Source organism: Orycteropus afer, unplaced genomic scaffold, assembly GCF_000298275.1.
Source record: "Orycteropus afer afer isolate SDZICR_OR568_19922 unplaced genomic scaffold, OryAfe1.0 scaffold00144, whole genome shotgun sequence".
NCBI lineage: Eukaryota > Metazoa > Chordata > Mammalia > Tubulidentata > Orycteropodidae > Orycteropus > Orycteropus afer.
Genome location: NW_006921731.1, coordinates 2967115 through 2992700, shown reverse-complemented (window position 1 = coordinate 2992700; position 25586 = coordinate 2967115). Strand labels below are relative to the sequence as shown.

At 41.6% G+C, this 25586-nt stretch overlaps 1 protein-coding gene across 1 annotated transcript in view; it reads right to left on the bottom strand.

Annotated features, from left to right (window-relative positions):
• Window positions 1-25586, bottom strand: part of SRGAP3 (SLIT-ROBO Rho GTPase activating protein 3) — a 432226-nt gene that overhangs the window by 125508 nt on the left and 281132 nt on the right. Inside the window, exon 5 of the mRNA XM_007945843.1 lies at window positions 6213-6398. Coding sequence (XP_007944034.1) covers window positions 6213-6398 — 186 coding nt within the window. The remainder of the gene's footprint in view (window positions 1-6212; window positions 6399-25586) is intronic.

The following is a 25586-nucleotide window of genomic DNA, read 5'->3' as shown; positions in this document are numbered from 1 at the left end:
TGCTGTGCATGGGGTCGCTATGAGTCAGAAACGACTCGACGGCACTTAACAACAACAACAACATAAGCAGCCTCAGCAACTACTCTTTTTTTTTTCTTTTTTTTGGTCATTGTTGTAAATATATCTATCTCATAACTCTTGCCAATTCAACTTTTTACATGTGTACAATTCAATGACATCAATTTCAATAACTGGCTATGCAACCCTACCCTCAATCAATGTGATTTTTTCATCACTGTGAACCTCCTCTTTCCCCAGTAACCTCTAATAAACTTTGTTTTCTCTACATTTGCCTTTTCTTCTCTTTTTTATAGTGAGGATATACAATATTTGTCCTTTGGCTCCTGATGTATTTTACAGAAAATAATGTCTTCCAGCTCCATCCATATTGTAGCATGTATCAAGACTTCATTCATTTTTCTAATTGGCTGAATGTGTATACGTACCACATTTTGTTTATCCACTCATCTGTTGATAGGCACTTAGGTTGTTTCCACCTTTTGGCTATTGTGGATTGTGTTGCAATGGACATTGGTATACAAGTCTCTGTTTTCAAGTCTTTTGGGTATATACCTAGGAGTGGAATTGCTGGGTCATGTGGTAGTTCTATTGAAGAATCACCACACTGTTTTGCACAAGGGCTATTCCAGTTTGCATTTCTACCAGCATGGATAAAGTTTCCAATTTCCTCATATCCTCACTAATATTTATTATTGTCTGTTGTTAGTTTTTAATCTTAGCCATCCTAGTGGGAGTGAAATGGTATGTCACTGTGGTTTGGCTTGCATTTCTCTGACAGCTAATGATGCTGAGCATCTTTTCATGTGTTTGGTGTCATATGGATGTCCTCTTGGATGAAATGTCTATTCAAATCCTTTGCCCATTTTATGATTGAATTATTTGTCTCTTTGTTGTTAAGTTGTCAAAGTTTTATATATATTTTGGTTACTAGAGTCTTATCAGATACATGATTTCCAAAGCTATTGTCCCAGTTGGTAGCTTGTGTTTTCATTTTTATGGTAAAATCTTGATGAACAAATTTTTAAATTTTTATGAAGTCTCATTTATTTATTTTGTCTTTTGCTATTTGTGCTTTTGTGATTATATTAGATAATTCATTGTTAGAAGCTAGGCCTGACAGTGTTGCCCCTGTGTTTTCTTCTGTTTTATGATTTCAGTTTGCACATTTAGGTCCTTTAAATTTGTACATCTTAAATTTGTTTTTGTGTAAGGTGTCAGGCACAGATCATCCTTCAGCTTCATTGCATGTGGAAATCAGATTTTCCCAGAACGGTTCATTGAAGAGATCCTTCTTTCTAAATTGAATGGACTTGGCACTCTTGTCAAAAAATAGTTTGACCATAGATATGTGGGAATATTTTTGGACTCTCAATTCAATTCCATTGATATGTTGAGGGTTATACAAACCAGGAAATATGAGACCTCCTATTTTGTTCTTCTCTTTCAACATCATTTTAGCTATTCAAGGCCTCTGGCCATTCCATATAAAGTGGAGGATTTGTTTTTCTACTTCTGTAAGAGGCTGCTGGAATTTTAATCGGATAACACTGACTCTAAAGACCACTTAGGTTAGTATTGACATCTTAACAATACTAAGCCTTCCAATCTGTGAACATGGAACATCTTTGCATTTATTTAAGTCTTCTTTAATCTCTTTCAGCAGTGTTTTATAGTTTTCATTTATAAGTCCTTCACATACTGGTTAGATTTATTCCTAGGTATTTTATTTTTTTAGATGCTATCGTAAATGGGATCATTTCTCTAATTTCCCTTTCAGAATTCTCATTGCTAGTGTATAGAAACCCAATTGATTTTTGTTTGTTGACCTTTTACCCTACAACTTTGCTAAATTCCTCTATATCTCTAGAAGTTCTTTGTGGACTCTTTGGAATTTTCTACATACTGTTATTGTTGTTATGTGCCATTGAGTTAGCCCCAACTCATAGCAACCCTCTATACAATAGAACAAAATACTGCCTGGTCCTGCACTACCCTAACAATACTTGCTATACCTGAGCCCATTGTTGCAATCACTGTGTCAATCCATCTTGTTGAGGGCCTTCCCCTTTTTTGATGACCTTTCTAAGCACATCCTTCTCCAGGGAATGGTTCCTTCTGACAACATGACCAAAATAGGTGAGACAAAGTCAGGCCATTCTTGCTTCCAAGGAACATTCTGGCTGCACTTATTCCAGGACAGATCTGTTAGTTCTTTTAGCAGTCCATGGTACTTTCAGCATTCTTCTCCAACACCACAACTCAAAAGCATCAACTCTTCTTTGGTCTTCCTTATTCATTGTCCAGCTTTCACATGCATATGAGGTGACTGAAACACCATGGCTTGTGTAAGGCACACCTTAGTCTTCAGGGAGACATCTTTACTCTTCAGCACTTTAAAGAGGTTTTTTGCAGCAGATTTGCCCAGTGAAATATGTCGTCTGATTTAGGAACATGTTATCCACAAACAGATACTTCTTCTTTTCCAATCTGGACATCTTTTATTTATTTTTCTTGTCTTATTCCTCTGACTAGGACTTCTAATACTATATTCAACGAAAGTGGTAAAAGCATGTAGAACAAACCTCAAAATCATTTAAAAAAAAAAACAAAAAAACGGAGGGGGACCAAGTTTGCTGGTCTGATTGAGCCTGATGGAACCCCTGAGACTATGGACCCTCGCTGCCCTTCAGGTCTGGAATTGAACCCACTCCTGTGCCTTCCAGACAAACAAAAGACAGGCATATGAGCTGAACATTTACATTAGGTAGATACACTTCTTGGTGAGATGAATCATGGGAGAATAGAAGGGCTGTGTATGTACAGGGAGACAGCTCAGGAGGCAGGAATGCATGGAAAGAAGGACACAGGGAAGAGGTAACTATGGGGAGGAAGTGGGAGGGAAGCTGTTGCATTGTGGGAAATTGCAGTCAATGTCATGAGACAAAGTGTCTGTGAGCTGCTGTATAGAAAGTGAATTTGCTCTGTAAACTTTCACCCAAATCACAATAAAAATAAAATAAAATAATAAAAGTCATCAAAGCAGGCACTCCTCTAGGGTTTTTTGGAAGTATGTTGCCAGGCCTTTCTTCCCAGGTACCTCTGCGTGGACTCCAATTTCCAACTTTTTGATTAGTAGTCAAGCACTATAACATCTGCAGGGACTCTTAGGGAGTCCTAAAGTAAAACAGACACCTACGGCAAAAAGATGTTGTTGTTGTTATTGTTATTGTCTTCATGTTGATTCCGACTCATAGTGACCGTATGTGACAGAGAAGAACTCTGCTTCATAGGGTTTTCAAGGTTGTGATCTTTTAGAAGTAGATCACTTAGCAAGGTAAAAGGATATGCCTCCTTAAAGAATCAGGATTTTCCTCCCTTACCTAGACAATCTTAAATCTTCTTTTTTCCACTTGGACTTCTCTTAGCTTTTTAGCAGAGGTGTCCCCTTGGTCAACCTTTTAATTTTCTTCAGAGATTCCTCTGGCCTTTCTGCAGGTCCTCTTACTCTGGGCACTTCCAGAAAGAGACTCCTGGCAATTACACCTGTTACCTGACATGTACCCAACCCCCACAAAGAGTTTGGATACTCTTGGCTCATTTCTAGTGGCCCATTATGACTCTAAGACATTTTTCAGCCTTTCATGGATCCATAAAATTTTATACCTACAAAAGATTTTAGAGGTATCTTAGTTTAATTCATCCAGTTTATAGGGGAGGAAATGAGAACAGAAGAAAAGTGGCTTGACCAAGAGAATGGCTAATTAGCACATAAATCTAAATTTAAAATTAACCTCCAAACTCCCCAACTAGTACTTGATCTACTCTCTATGCATCTCCCTTTCCTAGTCCTGTAATTCTCTGCTGGGTTTTGTTTTTTTTTGTTTTAGTATTTTCACAGAGTTGTGCAACCATGACTATTTAGCTTTAGATATTTTCATCATCCAAAAAAGAAACCCACTGCCCATTAGCAGTCATTCTCCATCTTCAATTAAACTACTTTCTGACTCTATAGATTTACCTCTTCTGGGCATTTCATATAAATGGAATCAAACAGTGTGTGATCTTTTGTGTCTGGCTTCCTTCACCTAGCACAATGTTTTGAAGTTCATCCATGCTGTAGCATGTATCAGAATGTGTTCCTTTTTATGCCTAAATAATATTACATTGTATGGATAGACCACATTCTGTTTCTCCATTCATCAGTTAAGGGACAGTTGGGCTGTTTCCACCTTTTGGCTATTGTGTATTATATTGCTATGAACATTGGTATACAAGTTTTGGGGTAGATATATGTTTTCATTTCTCTTGGGTAGACAGATATCTAGTAATGGAATTGCTGAGTAATACAGAAATGATGTTTAACATTCTGAGGAACTGACAGACTGTTCTCCAAAGTGATTGGCTCCCCCATTTTTCATTCCTACCAACAAAGTTTGAGGGTTCTAATTCTCTACATCCTTGGCAACACTTGTTATTGTCTGTCCTTTTTTTTAAGCACACATTATGATGGGTGGGAAGTGGTATCTCATTGTGGCTTTGGTTTGTATTTGCCTAATGACTACTGATGTTGAGCATCTGTTCATGTACTCATTGGTTACTTATATATTTTCTTTGGAGAAATGTCTATTCAAATCCTTTGCTCAGTTTTTAATTGGGCCCCTGACTGATTATTGTAAAACATATTTTTCTTTGCCTTCAGTAATTTTATCCTATTTGCCCCAGCCACTTTTTCAGTTTACCCAGGTTCTATTGGGTTTTATTCCCATCCATTTTCCTATAATTTTTAGAGCTAAAGGATCACAATAGCATAGAATTAGACTACAGCCACTCATAACATTTGGCACAATGTATGACACATAGAAAGATCTCAGGAAATATTTGTTGATTGCATGGAATGAATGGAGACAGAGAATTCAATAAGAAAACCCTTTAAGAAAGTAATTAGGAGTCATCTAGTCTAGGAATGACCAAATAACAGTGTGTGCACTATCCTCTACATTCTCCCACCATGATATACATCATTAATTGATCACAGCAGTTAAGTGTGGATATGAAAGCACAATCCTCAACACAGTGCTCTGGGCAGTCGCTACTAATAATCAGAGTTGATATGAGAGATGAAACTATCTGTTAATAGTCCAAGGAATTTACTATACAAGTTTGACAACTGCAGCTCAGAGAGGCGTTGTAAATGTGGTACAGGTAGTCATCAACTTGTGACGGGGTTCTGTTCTGATAACTCCGTCATAAGTCAGTTCTGATATAAGTCAAATACCTCATTTTTTTTTTTCATTTTTCATTATTATTATCTTTTATTTTCAGTGTCTTAATAAATCCAGCAGTGTTTTGAACAGTAAATCATAAAATTGAGCACATACAAATGAACATCTGAGAATGTTAACATCAGGAAATTACATGCTGCAACATAGTGCTAATGATAAGATGTACCAAAAAAAAAAAAAAAAAAGTGAATTATAAGTGTAGTTCATCAAAATTCAAATATGTCATAAGTCACGGACTACCTCTATTTTCAAATCCCAGCCTGACTCCAAAGCCAGCCCTCCCTCCACCATGCCCTAGCCAGGAACAATTGAGTCAACTCCAACTCATGGTGACCCCATGTGTGTCAAAGCAGAACTACTTTCCACAGGGTTTTTAATGGCTGGCTTTTTAGAAGTAGATTGCCAGGCCTTTCTTCTAAGGCTCCTCTGGGTAGACATGAACCAATCTTTGGTTTGGAAATGGCAATTTCTGAATGGCCCTTCAGCAGGATCCCATGTGCTAATTGGAAGACTAGTGCTGTTCCCTTATGGTAGGGCACATTCAGTTACAACCAGCCCCCTAGACACCAAACTGACCTCTGGAGCAAGACCTCACTCCATTGTCTAAGGAACTCCCACTGTGCAAACCAAGAATGTGTTCACTGCATGAGAATCTCATCCCAGTTCAGGATTTTTATCAGCTGAGCTTCTCTCCCAGCCTGTTGACTGGCACTAGGCCAGGCCTTACACATGCTCACAGAGGCATGGCCAGCCCTCCCTCCTGCATGACACTGACCTCTAAGATAGCAGGTGCTGGCAGCATCTGTCCAAACCATAGCCCCAGGTGTGGAGGGCAGAAGGGTACTTGGAAGGTCAAGGCCCTCAGCTCAGAGCACGGCCCTCCCCTTCCTGCCTGGGGTCCCTACTTGCCTTCTCCTTCATCTTCTCAATCTTCTTCACAGAGCTGCGGCGCTGCGGCCGGTCCTCGTGCCGGAGCAGGTTCATGCTGAGGTCCCCTGACTTGTTGAACTGCTTCTCCTCCTGCTTCTCAGCCTCCTTCAGCTTGCTTTCTGCACTGATGCTCTCTGCATGGTACATGTGGTAGGTTTTCATGACCTGGGGACACAGAAGTACAGGAGATCAGCAGCCTATTATGGCCCAGTGTGGGCTGGCCCTAAGGCTCCAGCCTCCTACAAAGTTCTGCACTTCAGTCAGAACTGCCCCTGCCCTTTTCCCAAATTGCACTCTGAGGCTGTACTCTACTTAAAAAAAAAAAAAAAAAAAATTCATATAAACTTTTATTATTATAGAAGCAGTACTTGCTCATTGTACAAGATTATAAAACACAGGAAAGAGAAAATGCAAAGTAAAGACATTGCATTATTCCCATAGCACAGAGGTTACCATAGTAACACTAAACATTTCTTCACACTTCTTTATTTTTCACAAACTCTCTAGGACTGGAAATGATGATAAGCAGTGGTAGCAGCAGTTTCACCATCATTATCATTATCATCATCAGCAGAATCATTGAGACCTGTCATCTAGTTCTTACTTAGTACCAGGTCCATCACCTGTCTGTTGAGTTTGTTGTACCTTGATGGCTTGCCTTTTGCTATGATGCAGGGTCACCTATGGAAAAAAAGGCCTGGAGGTCTATTTCTGAAATTAACCAATGAAGACCTTATGCATCACAGAATATTGTCCAAGACTTCGACTCATTTATTTTGGATGCATTGTCAGGAGGGACCAATTGCTGGAGAAAGACATCACGTTTAGTAAAGTGGGGGCCAGCAAAATTGAAGGAAACCCTCAGAGAGATGGATTGACACAATAGCCACAACAATAAACTCAAACACACCAAAGATCATGAAGATGGTGTAGGACAAGACAATGAAGATTTCATTCTACTGTCCAGGGGGCCATCATGGGCCAGAGCCAAATTAACAGTAACTAATAATAAGTTCCAGGCACAGTCTAGTAAAGAGGAAATTAAAAAGGGTAACCACAACTCACAAGCATTTGGATGTTCTCAGGGGTGATATACCAAACTTGGTCCTTCCCTGGCTGTCCTCCTTAGCCCTGGAAGTAACTCTTGCTCTCCCTCCCCAAGTATCAGTGGGAAAGCCCCTCTTCAGGTGTTCATGGGGCTTAACTCACTTATGAATAATTTTTCAGCTGTTCTTTTAAGTAAAATCGGCCTACAAGTGGCTCTGTTCCCCCCAAAAAAAACCAAAAAGCCCACTGGCATTGAATCAATTCTGACTCATAGTGACCCCCATTGGGTTTCCAAGGCAGTAAGTCTTTACAAAGTAGATTGCCTCATCTTCCTTCCATGGAGTGGCTAGTGGGTTTGAACTGTCAACCTTCTGATTAGCAGTCAAATGCCTTAGGCACTGCACCACCAGACCTTCTGTTCCCAAAAGGACAATATTAGATAACCCAGTAGTAGTTCCATATCTTAAACAAACTCATGTTTGGCTACAAAATGACTTCCTGTAAAGCAAATTTCACTTTACTATTCTACTTCTGTAATAAACATCAGATACTGTTATAACAAGGGAATTTTTGAGTCAGAAAAAATCTTAGGCATCACCTAATCCAACTACCAGCTTCTACATATAGGGGAACAGAGGCCCAGGGGGGCAAAGTGGCTCATCCAAGGTCAAACAGTGTATCAATGCCTTCTCCAGACTTTATATCCATGTAGTCACCACCACAATCAAGATAGAGAACATTTCTGACCATCAAAAAGATCCCTCATGCTCCTTTGCAGTCAATCACCACCCCCACGGGCAACCTCTGATTTGCTATATTTCTCTGCCACTATAGATTTGTTTTGTGTGCTCCAGAACTCCACATAAAAGAATCACAGGTCATAAACTCTTGGGTTTGCCTTTTTTACTCAGAAATTTTTTTTCCAGATTCATCCATGTTGTTGCAAGTATCAGTAGTTCATTTTTATTGCTGAGTAGTAGTCCAGATATATCAGATACACAAATTTATTTGTCTATTGATGGTTTTTTAGCTTGTTTATAGTTTTGGGCTACTTGCTATGACCATCTGTGTACAAGTTTTTATGTGGACATATGTTTTCATTTCTCTTAGGTAAATACCTAAGAGTGGAATAGAGGGCCAAATGGTAAGTGTATATTTAACCATATTGGAAATCTGGTCTTATGCTTGTTAATATACCACTTTTTCTACTATCATTTTGTTTCCTTATTTCATTACCATTTTCTCTACAGATATGAATTCTTCTGATTGCCTTAGAGTAGAAGACTGAGCAGTCAGTCCCAAGCCAGCAGCATTCTGTCTCCAATTCGTTTCCAACTAGGAGTACACTGTTCCTTTGCAATATCAAGTTTATGATCATCTCTCTATATTAAGAAGCTCAAGACATTTAAGGAATCCATGGCTTCTGACCCTTGTTCATTCTCTTCTCTTGCTGTTTGGATAATTACAGCAACTAATAAAGCAGAGGCTCCCACCAGGAGCCACCACCAGGGATGGGATGTGCTTCTGCCTACCCAGTCCCTATAAGTTAAGGAACCTGGGAGTCCATACAATGAATTCTAGCCAACTCCATTACACTATTCATTCTCATTCCAAGTCCTGTGAAGTGAACTTGTTGGAAAGAGGATTCCTCTATGACTGTTACCATTAAATCATAGACTTGATCTATTGCTCAATAAGTTCCCTTTGCCTTAGGCTAAGAGCCAGTGGGGACAAGATTTGTTGTAGGGCATGGTAGTTAAGGATACGGATGCTGGGGCCAATTGTCAGGACTGAATCCTGATGCTGCAACTTAGCCACTGTGTGACCTTGAGCAAATCACAGAACCTCTCTAATCTCTCCTTCTTCATCTGTAAAATGGGGATAAAAGCACCTACCTCATAGGTTTGTGGTGAGGACTAAATGAGTTAATTTTTGTAAAGTGCTGAGAATAATACCTACAAAATAGTAAGAGCCATGTAGGCCTTAGTTGCTATCATCCTTCTCCTCCTCCCTGATTTGGGCTGAGGGTGAAAGAATTTTGAAATGACTCATTTGACCATAACTTCAGCAAAATGCATACAAACTCAGGAGAATATTAGCTAATGTAGAAAACCACATATTTAATATCATGTTTCTCTTTTCTTCCTTCATTCCAAAAACCTCCAAAACATTCAAAACAATAAGTGAATTAAAAATGCAATAAACTTTTCCTCAATGGGTTTTGGAAGGAGCCCTTTCTTTCCTTTCTCTGTATCCACCCATTTTTGTTCATTAGAAGTTGTCCCAAAGACTCCTTTTTGCTGGCTTTAACCATTCATTATGCCATTTCTACTAAGATGGTTTCCAAAGTAAATGGGCCAGAAAGTTTGGTGTAGTGCCTAAGGCATTTGACTGCTAACCAGAAGGCTGGCAGTTCAAACCCACCAGCCACTCCTCAAAAGGAAGATTGGGCAATATACTTCTGTTGAGGTACTGCCTCAGAAACCCAAGGAGGGGTTGCTATGAGTCGAATCGACTCCACGGCAGTGAGGTTCCCCCCACTCCCTGGTAGTCTCAACAACTAGCTCAGATGGAAGGTTGGGCAATCTACTTCCGTTAGTGATATTGCCTGGGAAACCCAAGGAGGGCTTGTATGAGTTGGGTCCAACTCAAGGGCACATAACAAAAACAGTTCAACATCTAGTGGCCAAAAAGAATTACTGCAGCCTTATAGATAATCAAAGCAGTTGCTTCTTTTTACTCTGTCCTTTATGCCATGGTTGCTTAGAACATAAATGGCTAAGTGTTCAGAATGTCTGCTAAAGTTTGTCTCCAGGATCTCCATGTTGCCCCATTTTTAAGGCTTTTCTCTATTCCTCCACATTCACAGACACCACCAGTTCCCTTGCTCCTCTACCACTTCCCAGGTGCTATTCATTTCCGGACTCCATCTCTCTCTGGCTTCAATGATCCCTATTAAATTTATGTTTCTTATTTCAGCTTCTGAGGTCTACTTATCTCACACTAATTCTGTCACTTGTGTTGGGTAGTTCAGAAGAGCAGAAAGCATTTCCATTTGGAACCAGATCTTCCTATCTAATTATCCTTCCATCGATACATCCACCCATCCATTCATCTATCCTTCCTTCCTTCCTTCCATACTTCCTTTTATCCATCCATCTACCCATCCACCTATCCATTCAGCAACCCATCCATCTACTCACCCAAGGCCAGCATCACAGCTGGGTATTCTCAACCTCCCACATTTTTCTTTGCCTACTTTTCTACTGTTCTGGAGCCTAAAAGTATACTTTCTGCTCTCTAACAAGGCAAATTTCCCAGTATAGTCCCTGAACTGTATTCCAGAAATCCCACACATGGAGAACACAGCCCTGACTACCCTGCAGTCAAACTCCCTCTGACCTAAATGATGGTTCCTGATCTCAAGAGTAGCAGTGAACTCAATGTGCCAAGGACAACATATGCCAGATAAATGCCACTGAAAAGCTTACTTGGGAGCTTCCTTGAAGGCATGTCTAACTAATTACACCCAGAATATTCTAGACATTTCCTTTATTTCAGCCCACCTGAAAAATTAGCTTCAGTATGGAAGGTCCTTAGTAGTACAGCTTAGAAAAGTCTACTCTATATTGCCAGTCCAGGATATGTAATATTTAATTTATCTATTTGCTGTTATCTATTACCTTAGAGATTAAGAAACTCTTTTCTTTATGTACCTCAAGGAGCATTTCAATTCATCCTTACCCCAGTCATGGGAGGCAGTGTAATAAAAATAACAATGACAGCAGCTAACATATGTTGAGCACTTACTACATTACAGGTCTCCTTCTAACCACTTTATATATTTTAACTCATTAATTTCTCACAAAAACCCTAGGTGGCAGGTGCCATTATGATCCCTGCTTATAGATGAGGAAACCATGGCCCACAAAAGCACATTTCTCAAGGTCACAAAGTCAGTAAATGGCAGAGCCAAGGTTCAAAGCTAAGGTGGCTGACCCCACAGCCTGGGCTTAATGGATACCTGATTGTGTTGTCTTCCCAGTACCCCTTCCACAAACATAAAATAGGGATAATAGAGGTCTCTCCAGCTCAGGGATTCAGGAGACCTGGTTTACTGGCTGGGTGACTGTGGGAGAGGGTGTCCTCTCTGTCTTGCATGGTGAAGATCAGAGAAGGGAGTGAGTGGGAAAATGCTCTGTAAACTGGAAGTGTAGAACAACTGGCTGACAACAGCATATCTGTGGCTGGGACAGGGGCAGAAGTGGATGGATGCAGGAAGTCAGCTGAGGCCAAGTTGCCTAGACCCATTTTTCAACTTTGTACCTCTGAAGGTTCACCCAGCTTAATGGAGGATAAAGAGGGATCCACTTTCCAGAACCTCTAGACCCTCTTAGAAAGGCCCCCTTTGAATAGTTCTGCTACCAGCTGAGAAAGACCATGTGGGTACATGTCAGTTCAGACCACTGTTCTTAGACGCATGGATTCTCAGAATGTAAGAGTCAGAACCACCACTCATCTATCAGTTTGTCATACTGTAGTGGCTTGTATGTTGCTATGATGCTGGATGCTATGCCACCAGTATTTCAAGTATCAGAAGGGTCAAATGGTGGACAGATTTCAGTGGAGCTTCCAGACTAAGACAAACTAGAAAGAAAGGCCTGGCAATCTTCTTCTGAAAATTCCAAAACCAAACTCCAAACTCATTGCCATAGAGTCAATTCTGACTCACAGTGACCCCCTTAGGGTTTCTAAGGTGGTAAATCTTTATGTAAATAGTTTACCCAGTTTTCCTTCCATGGAGTGGCTGGTGGGTTTGAACTACCAACCTTCTGGTTAGCAGTCAGATACGTTAGGCACTACCCCACAATGGAAATATTAGGGATCACAACAAAGCACTATCTGACCCACTTGCTTTGGATATATCATAAGGAGGGATCAATTGCTGGAAGAGGACATTATGCTAGGTGAAGAAGGGGCCAGTGAGGTCAAGAGAGATCCTTGATGAGATGGATTGGTACAACAGCTGAAGTGATGGGCTCAAACATGTTAGCAATTATGAGAATGACTAAGGACCAGGCAACTTTTCCTTCTGTTGTACATAAGGTTGCCACTAGTCAGAGTCAACTTGACAGCAGTTTTCTGTCTGTCTGTCTGTCTATATCTATCTATCTAAGGGCCAGATGGGCCTCCAGAAATCTTGAAGTACTAACTCCTCATCGAAGGAAACTAAGGCCCAGAAATAGCAAGCATATTATCCAAAGTCACACAGCAAGCCAAGTCAAGCTGAGACTGGAGGCTGGGTCTCCTGATCCCTAGGTGTTGCTTTTTCTGGTACTCATGCTGCCTTTTGCTAAGTATTTTTTGCCTTTTGCATCTTCCCAGATCCTCAGATCATGAAAACAGAAAAGTATTATTGTTCTAGTCTTTCATACCCTCATTTAAACACAAAAGAAGAAAAATAGAGTCTGGAAGTTGACAGCATCAATAAAGGGACATACTGGGACAGGATAAGGATCAGTTGTTAGAAAACAACTTCTCAAAAATGCAGTCCATCTGGGCTTTCGCTGTCCCACAGGCAGGGCCATCCTGGGTACATTAAGCCCTCTGGTTCCAACATTTGTGTACAGGTGGAATCTTGGGCAAATGAATGCCAAAGACATCCTTGAAGAAAAAGAGAAGTCTCAGAATTCAGTCTCACCACCTACACTCTGTAACCTATGTTCTCTGTAGAATTTATAATCTCTATCTTACTTATTTATTCTGCAGGTTTATAGATGCTATCTCCCCAGATGCAAGAGTCCATGAGGGCCAGGGCTTTGCTCATGATCACATCGCCTGTAATAAGCAAAGAATGGAACTTGGCCAGTACCTATATTTATTTTCATGGATGGATGGAAGGAAAGGAGAGGGACAGAGGAAAAAGGGAAGGGAGAATAGGAGGGGAAAAAGGGATGGAGAGAGAGAGGCAGGGAAGGGGGAGGGAGGGAGGATGAAATAGGCGAGATGCGGTTCTATTGCTTTTGACTTGGTGAATATATTTGGAATATATTCCAAAGCTGTATACTGGAGGAAGGGATAGGTACACCTTCAATCATAAATATTTACTGAGGAGTTTATTATGTGTCAGGTACTACACCAAATTAAGCCTGTTGCCCCTCAAGTCAAGAACAGAACATTGCCTGTTGTCAAGTCAATTCTCCCTCATAGAGACCCCGTGTGTTATACAGCAGAACTGTCCAATGGGTTTTCTTGGCTGCAATCTTTGTGGAAGCCAATCCCCAGGCCTTTCTTTTTTGGAGCCACTGGGTGATAAGTAGTCAAGTGCAAGCCATTTGCACCGCTGAGCAACGTTAGGTTTTATACTCAAAAAACAACAACAACAACAACAAAAATAAAACACCAAACTCACTGCCATTGAGTAGATTCCAACTCACAGCAATACCCTTTGGGTTTCTGAAGCAGTAAATCTTTATGGAAGTAGATTGCCCAGTCTTCCTTCTGCAGAGTGGCTGGTGGGTTTCAACTGCCAACCTTCTGCTACCAGAGTGCAGAAGACAGATATTCACAGAGTGAATATCTCTGCCCTCACAAATACACATTCCACTGAGAGACAGACAAACAAGTAATTAACACACTGTGAGAAGTGCTATGATGAGGGGAGTATTGTTGTTCTGTGTCATCAAGTCAATTCTGACTCACAGCAACCCTGTAGGAAAGAGTAGAACTGTCCCACAGGGCAGTAAATCCAAATTCTAAGACTGTAAATCCTTATGGGAGCAGATAGTTAGGTCTTTTCTTCTGCAGAGCTGCTAGTGGATTTGAACCATCCAATTTTCAGTTAGCAGCCAAATTTTTAACCATTGCACCACCAGGGCTCCTTGATGATGGGAGTAAAGAGTGCTAAAGAAAGTCTTCCTGGAGAAAAGTGATACCTCAAGTGAACCGTGAATGAAAAGTAGCTATTAGTGAGTGAACAGGGTAAGGGGTGATGATGGAGTGTTCCCACAAAAGCAGCAGAATGAGCATTAATCCTGGGAGGAGCAGGAACCAGTCAGGTTTGAGGTACAGCTTATAGGTAGAAGAACATCAGGTGTTTGTTCATTTGAGCACTAGCCAACGAAGACCTGCTTATCTTCCCACAGCTACTCCCCCTCTGTGGACATCTGTTGTTTTTCTCTGCAGGATCATCCAGTTCTCCTTCTTCTGAATCAGCTTCCTGATTTTCTTTGAGGAAATTCCCAGAATTCCCCTTCACCACTCTGTCTATGTGGGTCACATAAAACTGACTGTACCCTCTACTTCTAGGGGTGGGCATGAGACCCAGGCCTGACCAATCAGTAAACATTATGTTAATCTGACCACTGTGTTCCAGATCCAAATCAAACACCATCTCTTCTTTGTTGCCTTTCTGATGCTTCTGCCATGTTCCCTCACACTATGTCCATTTCTTCATGAAGCTACTTGTCACATTGTGTACCTGTTGAGGACACAAGCTGTGTCTTATCTCTCTGGACATAGCTGGTGATCAGTAAGTGTGTGCTGAGTGAGTGAATGTCTTGGCAGGGGAGTTGAAAGAGGCAAGGAGGAAAACCTCATCTTCCAGTTCACCTTAGGAGCAGTTCGACACATAGATGAAACCGTGTGTGCACCAGACCACTAGTGCAATGGTGGTCCAGCAGAGCCTGTCGTGCACTGTGTTTGAGACATGCTCCTCCTCTCCTTCCTAGGTCAGAGTGGCTTTAAGATAAAAAACAAGGGCATTTAGAATCAGCCCTAGGACATGATGGCCCTCGAGACCGAAACTAGATGGTGCCTGGCTACCAATGCCAAATACACAGGAAAGGATCAAATCTGGAGATCCTGGGTAGACTGGGAGGAAAAATGTGGAACAAAATCCAAAAACTCAATAATGACCAGAATTACTGGTCAGATGCAGTCTGGTGAGACCCCCAAGACTATGGCCCTGGGACACATTTTGAGCCTGGAATAAAATTCACTCCCAGGGGCAGACTCTCAGCCCAATAGTAAACAAGATGTACATGCAGACCATCAACCCAGGATGACGCACCCACATGCTCTGTGGAAAGGCATCCCTTGGAGCAATTGACCACAGGGCACCAGAGGGGCAACATTTGCACAGAGGAAATGCAGGACACACAGGAGTGTGTAATTATGAGGGGCACGGGGGTGGGGGCGGAGGTTACTGGGCAGGTTAGGGAGGAGACTGGGTTAGGGTTAGGGATGGTAAATGGGGAGTGAAATTGAATGTACATGTAATGTTGAATGTAAAACAAACTCTGCTCTGTAAACGTACACCTAAATAAATTGCACCACAATAAAAAAGGAAAAAGATTGAACCTTGAAAGTACTCTCAAAGTTCCTCTAGTTTTATGTCTTCATTCCATAGATGGGGAAAACTGAGACCAGAGTCCAAATTACTTGCTCTAGGTCAATGTTTCCCAAAGTGTGAGAAAGGTGCCACTAAAACAGGGATTATGGTAATACCTACCACAAGATGAGTTAATACATGTAAATCATTTAGAGCAATGTCTGGCATGGGATAAACACCATATAACAGTGGTGGTGGTGGTGGTTGTCAGCCCATGGAGTTGGCCCCTGACTCCTGGTGACCCCATGCACAATGGAATGAAATGCCATCTGATCCTGTACCATTCCCTGTGATCGGTTGGGGATCAGATCACTGTGATCCACAGGATTTTCTTTGGCTGATTTTTGGAAGTAGATCACCAGGCCTTTCTTCTTAGTCTGTCAGTATGAAAGCTCCACTGAAGCCTATTCAGCATCATAACAACAAGCAAGCCTCCACTGACAGGGGGGTGGTGACTGTACATAAAGAGCACTGGCCAAGAATCAAGCCCAGGTCTCATGCATGGAAGGTGAGAATTCTACCCTGAATCACCACTGCCCCTATATAAGACTGAAGGCTGTAATTATTAGTGAAATAATCTCTAAAATATAACTATAAAAGCAAGATATAGTACGTAAGATGCTGCCACTTGTGTAAAACAGGAGTGTGTGGGATATCTCTGTGTGTGCATGCTTTTTTATGGATATAATTTCTCTAGAAGGAGACATTAGTAAATTAAAATTAATAACCAAGATTGCATATGGGGAGAAGGGAGAGCCAGGCAACAGGAGACATACTTCTCACTCTGTACCTCTCTGTGCTGTTTAATCAAGTTCATGTATTATCCTTAAATTTTAGAATTAAGTAATTCTTTCAAAAAAAACCTAAGAAAGTCCATCTGGCCCACAAATTGAGCATGCGTAACACAGAGCAAGCCTGGAGGATAGAGGCCAAGCAAGAGGTGGCTGCACTTTTTCAGGCCATGCTTTCTTAGGGCAACGGGGCTAGAGGAGAAAGGAAAGATCCAGAACTACATAGGAAATATATTTGTGCTTCACTCTTTTATAAAATGCACAGCTATTTAGCACTAATGTTGTCCAGGATCTCCGCGTGGTGCAAACAGTTAATGCTCCCAGTTGCTAACCCAAAGTTTGGAGGTTCAAGTCCACTCAGAGGTGCCTCAAAAGAAAGGACTGGTGCCTGACTTCCAAAAAATCAGCTTCTGAAAACTCTGTGGAGCACAGTTCCACTCTGACACACGTGGGATTGCCATGAATTGGAGTTGACTCTATGGCAACTGGTTTAATATCTGCCAGGTACTGTACTGCATATACCCTACTCACACCCTTCTCCTCAGAACAATCCAGAGAGATGGGTTGGTAACATCTATGTATTCCAGGGAGGGGCTGAGGGTCAGAGGGTTTTCTACTTGCCCAGCATCAGACCAAGGGGCAGGCCTTGACTCCATACCCATCTGACTCCAAAATGGGAGTGGCTCTTTCAGTACACAAGGCCTTGATCAAGACTGCAAAAGTTAAAAAAAAAAAAAAAAAAGAATCAATTTACAGAAAAATGTCAAGTAAATGCCAAAAGGCTCAGTTATATGGCAGAACCATGATGAGCCACAGGAATGATTTGCAGATATTGTTCTGGGAAGACACACAGAAAGCAGGGGTTGGAGTTGGAACCACAGGCCAAGTTCCTGGGCTCCCAGTCTCAGGCTCTAACCACCTGCAACCATGAGGGTGGTCATCAGGAAGAAAATACTTTGGCACAAGTTTGCCTAGGGGCCCAGAGCTGATTCTTACCCCTGAACCCAGTGCACATCCAAATCAAAGCTTTATCAAGTGAAAGGTGTTGTCATTAGCAGCCTTGAGTAGGCCCTGACTCTTCACCATGCACAGTAGAGTGAAATGCTCCCTGGTCCCTCTCCATCCACATGATCAATTATAGATTGAACCATTGTGCTTCATAGAGTTTTCATTGGCTGATTTTCTGAATAGATCAACAGGCCTTTCTTCCTATTCTATCTTAGTCTGGAAGCTCCGCTAAAACCCAGTCAGCATCATAGCAACATGTGAGCCTTCACTGACAGACGAGTGGTGACTGCACAAGAGGTGCATAGCCTGGGAACTGAAGCTCGGTCTCCTCCATGGAAGGGAGAATTCTACCACTGATCCACCAAAGCCTCATAAAATGAAAAGTAAAAACCATTCATTAGTGCAATTAGTGTTTCCCTGTTGCTGGTGTGTACTATCCTCTTCAGACCCTTCCCACATAGCCCTGAGCAAAGACACTGCACAAGCCCACAGCTCCAGCACTGCCAGCCCTTCCTAGGACAGCTTAGAGCAGAGTTAATGAGCACAGAGGAGGGGTTGTTGTGGGGAGGCTGTGACACTCCTAAGTTAATAACACAAAAGATGCATCTCATGAGCTAGAAATGTACTGAAGATCTGAACATATTTTTAGCTGAACAGTGAAACAGAGTGTGTTTTTTGTTGGTTGATTGTTCTTTTGTTTTGATCTCTTCTAGAAGGATTTGGCATACACACACTCAACCTTTGCCTTTTCCCTCCCATGCCAATGGATGACCAAGGGCTATATTGTGTCAAGATGAAGGAGTTTAGTGAAAAAGAAGTGAGGTGGTGTGTGTGTGTGTGCATGTGTGTTCGCACACTGGTATGCTTTAGAAAGGAGAGCACTGTGAAGTGGTGGGGACAGGGCAGAGGGAAGACTTGTTGAATGAATGAACAAACAAACAATTAACAAATTGGCCAGCCCTGCAGGACATCTGCATCCTTCTTGGTCACAGATGGAGAAAAAGCATTTCCATAAATCAGGTGATGATGGACTTTAGCATTTCTCTCCAAATTATGCCCAGATTCAGGTAAGTACCTCCTGAAAACTACGACCACCTAGTTTATAAAAAATTAAAAGAAGAAAAAAGTCTGTTGTACTGAGTAATCCTTTCTACATTTTATTTGTTCCTCCATTACTGTGGTCATTATCCTGGAGTTCCAGGGGCTGGGGAGAGAAGGGTGAGTGTAAGGACTTGTGTAAGTGGGTTCAGTAACTAAAAAGTGCTTAAAAGATCTCCCTAGCAATGAAGCATGGGGTTTAGGGTCCAAAGGACCCTCAGCAGATGTAAGACTGTGGCACACTGCTTCCAAAGATGGCCAGAGTGATCCCGCCCATTGAAGCAGACACACCCCTGTATGCACTGTGACTCTGCAGCTCCTCCACCAAGAGGAGAAGTTCACTTTTCCACCCCATGTCACTGGACATGACCAGGTGACTTGCTTTTGTCAACGGGACATCAGGCTTCAGAAATGCTTACACATTGGGGTTTGCTTATGTTTGGCTATAGTTGGAGCCCTGAGACTATGATGTGAATGCAAAATAACCAGGATGTCAACCACCAGACATGTGAGTGATGCCATCTTAGACCATCCCACCAAGGGAGACCAGAAAATTGTAGCCACAAGAGTGGCCCTAGTTGAATTCAGCCCAAATTGCTGACCAGTGAGGTCATGAGCAAATAAAATGTATTGGTTTATGCCACTGAGTTTTGAGGTGGTTTATTATGTAGCAATTGATAACTGATTAAATAACCTTAAGCAAGTCATTTACTTCTCTGTGCCTCAGTTTCTGAATCCATAAAATAAGGTTAATAATAATACCTTCTTCTAAATCTTAGTCTGGAAGTTCCACTGAAACCCGCCCACCATAGGTGACCCTGCTAGTATATGAAATACCAGTGGCATGGCCTCCAACCTCACACCAACATGGAAGCCACCATAGTATGACAAATTGACAGATGAATGGTGGAAGAAGGGTCCAGCCAAGTTGACACACAGCTCCAACTATCACATCCACTTATGAAAAAATTGGCCAGTGAAAACCTTATGAAGACAGTGAAACACAATCTGGTACATTACTGGAAAAGTTTATGAATAGCCCTGAAACACTGTCTGATATAGTACTGGAAGATGAGCCCCTCAGGTTGGAAGGCACTCAAAATACAATGGAGGAAGAGCTGTCTCTTCAAAGCAGAATCAACCTTAATGACATGGATGGAATAAAGCTTTCAAGACCTTCATTTGCTGATGGGGCATGACTCAAAATTGGATGAAACAGCTGCAAACATCCATTAACAATCAGAAGGTGGAATGTACAAAGTATGAATCTAGGAAAATTGGAAGTTGTCAAAAATGAAATGGAATGCATAAAGATCAATATCCTAGGCAATAGCAAGCCAAAATGGACAGGAATTGGCCAGTTTGAATCAGACAATCATATGGTCTACTATGCCAGGAATGACAAATCAAAGAGGAATGGTATCACACTCATTGTCAAAAAGAATGTTTCAAGATCTATCCTGAAGTACAATGCTGTCAGTGATAGGATAATATCCATATGTCTACAAGGAAGACCAGTTAATACTATTATTCAAATTTACACATCAATCACTAATGCCAAAGATGAAGAAATAGAAGATTTTTACCAATTTCTGCACTCTGAAATTGCCAAACATGCAATCAAGATGTATTGATTATTACTGTTGATTGGAATGAAAAAGTTGGAAACAAAGAAGAATAATTGGTAGTTGGAAAATATGGCTTTGGTGATAGAAATGATGATGGAGATTGCATGATACAATTTTGCAAGACCAATGACTTATTTATTGCAAATACTTTTTTTTTTTTTCAACATCATAAATGGCAGCTATACCCATAGATCTTACCAGATGGAATACACAGGAATCAGATTTACTACATCTGTGGAAAGAGGTGATGGAGAAGCTCAATATCTTCAGTCAAATCAAGATCAGGAGCTGACTGTGCAATTGCTCCTATGCAAGTTCAAGCTGAAGCTGAAGAAAATAAAAACAAGTCCTCAAGAGCCAAAATATGACCTTGATTATACCCCACTAGAATTTAGAGACCACCTCAAGAATAGATTTGATGCATCGAACAGCAATGACCAAAGATCAGATGAGTTGTAGGATGACACCAAGAAACCACATGTGAGAAAGTATATGGTCATTAAAAAGAAAAAGAAGGAAGAAAAGACCAAAATGGATATCAGAAGAGCCTCTGAAACTTGCTGTTGAATAGAGAGTAGTTGAAGCAAAAGGAAGAAATGATGAAATGAAAGAGCTGAACAGAAAATTTCAAAGTGCAGCTCAAGAAGACAAAGTATTACAATGAAATGTGAAAGAGTTAGAAAACCAAAAGGGAAGAACATGTTCAGCATTTGTCAAGTTGAAAGAAAAAGTCCAAGCCTGCAATACTGAAAGATTCTGTGGGCAAATTACTGAATGATGCAGGAAGCATCAAAAGAAGACGGAAGGAATACACAGAGTCACTGTACCAAAAAGAATTGGTCAATGCTCACAATTTCAGGAAGCAGCATATGATCCAGAACTGATGGTGTTAAAGGAAGGAGTCCAAGTTTCACTGAAGAAACTGGCATAAAATAAGGCTCCAGGAATTGACAGGATACCCAGTGAGATGTTCCAACAAATGGATGCAGTGCTGGAGATACTTACTTGTTTATGCCAAGAAATATGGAACAGAGCTACCTGGCCAACTGACTGGAAGAGATCAATATTTAAGCCCATTCCAAAGAAAGATGATCCAACTGAATGTGGAAATTATTGAACAATATCATCATTAATATCACATGCAAGTAAAATTTTACTAAAGATAATTTAAAAACGATTACAGTAGTATATTGACAGAGAATTTCCAGAAATTCAAGCTAGATTCATTAGAACAAGGGGTTTTGCTGATGTCAGCTAGATCTTGGCTGAAAGCAAAGAATACCAGAAAGATGTTTACCTGTATTTTATTCACTATGCAAAGGTATTCGACTGTGTGGATCATAACAAATTTGTACAACTTTGTGAAGAATGGGAATTCCAAAATGCTTGATTGTGCTCATGAGGAACATGTACATAGACCAAGAGGCTGTCGTTCAAACAGAACAAAGACATACTGTATGGTTTAAAATCAAGAAGGGTGTGCCTCAAGGTTATCCTTTCACCATACTTACTCAATCTGGATGCTGAGCAAATGATCTGAGAAGCTGGATTATATGAAGAACAATGTGGTATCAGGATTGGAGGAAGACTAACAACCTGCATTGTGGACATGACACAACCTTGCTAGCTGAAAAGAAGATGAAGCATTTACTGATGAAGATAAAAAACTACAGTCTTCAGTATTGATTACACCGCCACATAAAGAAAACAAAAAATCCTCACCACTGGACCAAAAAGCAACATCATAATAAATGGAGAAAAGACTGAAGTTTTCAGGGATTTCATTTTACTTGGATCCACAACCAATATCCATGGAAGTAGCAGTGAAGAAATCAGATGTCATATTGCACTGGGCAAATCTACTGCAAAAGACCTCTTTAAAGTGTTAAGAAAGGAGCTCTGGTGGTGTGTTGGATAAGGCATTTGGCTGCTAGACAGAAGGTCAGTGGTTCAAACCCACCAGCTGCTCCACAGAAGGAAGATGGGGCAATCTATATCTGTGAAGATTTACAGTCTTGGAAACCCAAGAGGGTCGCTATGAGTCAAAATCAACTCAAGGGCGGAGATTGGAGTAAGTGAAAGTGTTATGCAGCAAAGATGTCACTGTGAAGACTAAGGTTCACCTAACCCAAACCAAAAAAACAAACCAACTCATAGTGATCCCTCCTTGAGTTTCCGAGGCAGTATCACTACAGAAGTAGATTGTCCAACCTTCCTTCTGAGGAATGGCTGGTGGGTTTGAAACACCAGCCTTCTGGTTAGCAGTCAAATGCCTTAGGCACTACACTACCAGAGCTCCTTCACCTAACCCAAGCCATGGTATTTCAATCACCTCATATGCATGTGAAAGCTGGACAATGAATAAGAAAGACCAAAGAAGAATTGATGCCCTTGAATTGTGGTGTTGGCAAAGAATACTGAAAACACCATGGAGTGCCAGAAGAATGAACAAATCTATCCTGGAAGAAGTGCAGCCAGAATGCACCTTGGAAGTGAGAATGGCCAGACTTTATCTCACCTACTTTGGTCACGTTGTCAGAAGGGCCCGTTCCCTGGAGAAGGGTATCACGCTTGGTAAAGTAGATGGTCAGCGAGAAAGGAGAAGAACCCTAATGAGATGGATTGACGCAGTGGCTGCAATGATGGGCTCAGGTATAGCAAGGATTGTGAGGATGGTGCAGGATCAGGCAGTGTTCTATCGTACATGGGCTTGCAATGAGTCGGAATCTAACAACAATAGTAATAACAATAGTAGTTAGTTTATAGGGTATACGAGCTTTAATTAAATGTTGTGTTGTTGTTATGTGGCGCTGAGTCGGACCCAATTCATAGCGACCCCTCCTTGGGTTTTCAAGGCAATATGACTACGGAAGTAGATTGCCCAATCTTCTTTCCGAGGAGTGGTTGGGGTTTGAACCACCAGCCTTCTGGTTAGCAGTCAAGTACCTTAGGCACTATGCTACCAGAGTTCCCTGTAATTAAATGATACATATAAAATAGCTAATACAAATATGAGGAACTAAGCACTCAATAAATGCCCACAGATATTATCCTTTTTTTGATGATATAGAAAATGAGGTCCAAAAAGGTTAATTGCAGCAGGAATCCAAGCCGTGATCTGTCTATGATTTGTTTGTTCTACATTGCCCTCCCTGTGGAGAATCCCCTTTTTTTCCCCCTGCTTCTTTAATCCCTAACCATGCAAAGGCAGCAACCTCAAAGCTCACCCTTGATTACAGCAGCCCATCTGGATCCACCACTATTCTAAGCCTCCAGGCTTCCCTTCCTTCCTCCTACCCTCCCCCTCTCAAGTGATATCTTGTACACACTCTCCGCCTTATTTCTTCACTCAACAAATACATATTGATGGCCTATTACGTTCCGGGCACCGCTGTGGGCACTGGAAATACCATGGAGAATATGGTCCTGCCTCTACTGAACGCACGTCTCGGTGACCTCTCCTCTGATCCACATATCCACCATGTACTATGCTCTTGCTTGCATTACAGAATCAATTCCCATACTTTATTCTCATCTCCCAGCCCAGATTATCAATTCCTTGTGTCTAATTCAAGTTTCTTTAATTTATTTATATATATAGGCATTTGACTGCTAACCAGAAGACTGGCGGATCAAACCCGCCAGCCACTCCTCAGAAGGAAGACTGGGCAATCTACTTTGGTAGAGATACAGCCTCAGAAACCCAAGGAGGGGTTGCTATGAGTTGAATTGACTCGAGGGCAGTGAGTTTTGCTTTTATTTTTTGCCTCAACAGGCACCTTGAGAACACCAAGGGCATAGAAGACACTCTGACAGAAACTCACTCTCAAAATGTTCACAATCCTCTTCTGTGCCTATCGTAGAGCTGAGTCTACAGCAAGCATCCCCAAATGCTTGAATTTAACTGAAATTCTGGGTAATTATCTTAGCTTCCTGGAGTCCCTGGGCAGTGCAAATAATTAATGCACTTGGCTGTTAATCAAAAGATTAGAGGTTCAAGTCCACCCAAAGGTGCCTCAGAAGAAAGCCCTGACAACCATATGTCACCAGGAGTCGCAGTTAACTTGACAGCAACTGGTAAGGTAAGCTTTAGTCTCTTAGGGCTGTCGTGACAAAATACCATCAAGTGGGTGGCTTCAAAGAACAGACATTTATTGTTGCACAGTTCTGGAGGCTAGGAGTCCAAAGCAGGGTATCAGCCATGTTGATTCCTTCTGAGGGTTCTGACGGAGAATCTGTTCCATGACTCTCTCCTACATTCCGGTGGCTTCCAGTAATCCTTAATGTACGTTTGCTACTTGTAGATACATCTGCATGTGGTGTGTGACTCTATTTCCCTCTCTGTTCTCTGAGAAGGGATTAGGACCCATCCCACTCCAGTATGCCCTCATTAACTTAACTGATAACATCTTCTAAGAAAAACTATTTCCAAACAAAGCCACATTTGCAGGTACCAAAAAAACCACCAAACTCACTGCCGTCGAGTCAGATCCAACTCATAGCGACCCTCCTTGGGTTTCCAAGGCAGTATCACTATGGAAGTAGATTGCCCAACCTTCCTTATGAGGAGTGGCTGGTGGGTTTGAACTGCCAGCTTTCTGATTAGCAGTCAAATGCCTTAGGCACTATGCCACCAGAGCTCCAATTTGCAGTTACAGGAGTTAGGATTTCAACATCTTTTACAAAACACAATTCAATCCTTAACAGTAGTATAGAAGACTCACCATGAAGACTTTGAAAGGGGTGGCAATGACACCCTGGAGGCTCCTCCTGCTCCACGTGCAGCAAAAGAGGCTCTGGACCCTTCCTCCTCCACCAGCTTCTAATGCCCACGAACAGGCTGCTGTGATTATGCCAAGGCAGTTGTCATCCTGGCATGGTCAGACCCAGCCAGCCTGGCTGGGTGTCTGACCCAGTGGCATTTCTGTCTGGTGGCCCTGCCCCAGGGTCAGCATGGGCAGATGTGAACAAAGCACCTACTAGACTCAGTGCACAGTGTGGGTCACAGCACCAAGAGGGACATAGAGAGGCACCATTATCCTCCTGATCCCTAACCACAGCCTGGACCTTTCTAGTGTGCAAACTGGAGAAAGGCACTATTACCATGTCCAGTTTTCACAGGTGATGGAACTGGGAAACTGAGAGGTGAAGTGACTTGTCCAATGCCACAAAGTTGAGCATGTCCTTAAATTCAGTGTTCCATAGCCACAACCTGACTCCCAGGGAGATTACACCCCCAGCTGGGGAGACAGGATATAGATTATAAAGATATGTAATAATGTAAGATGTTATAGACTGAATTTTTTTTTTTTTTTTTAATTAGGATTTGGGTGAAGATTTACAGAGTAAATTCACTTTTCATACAGCAGTTCACATATACTTTGTCTCA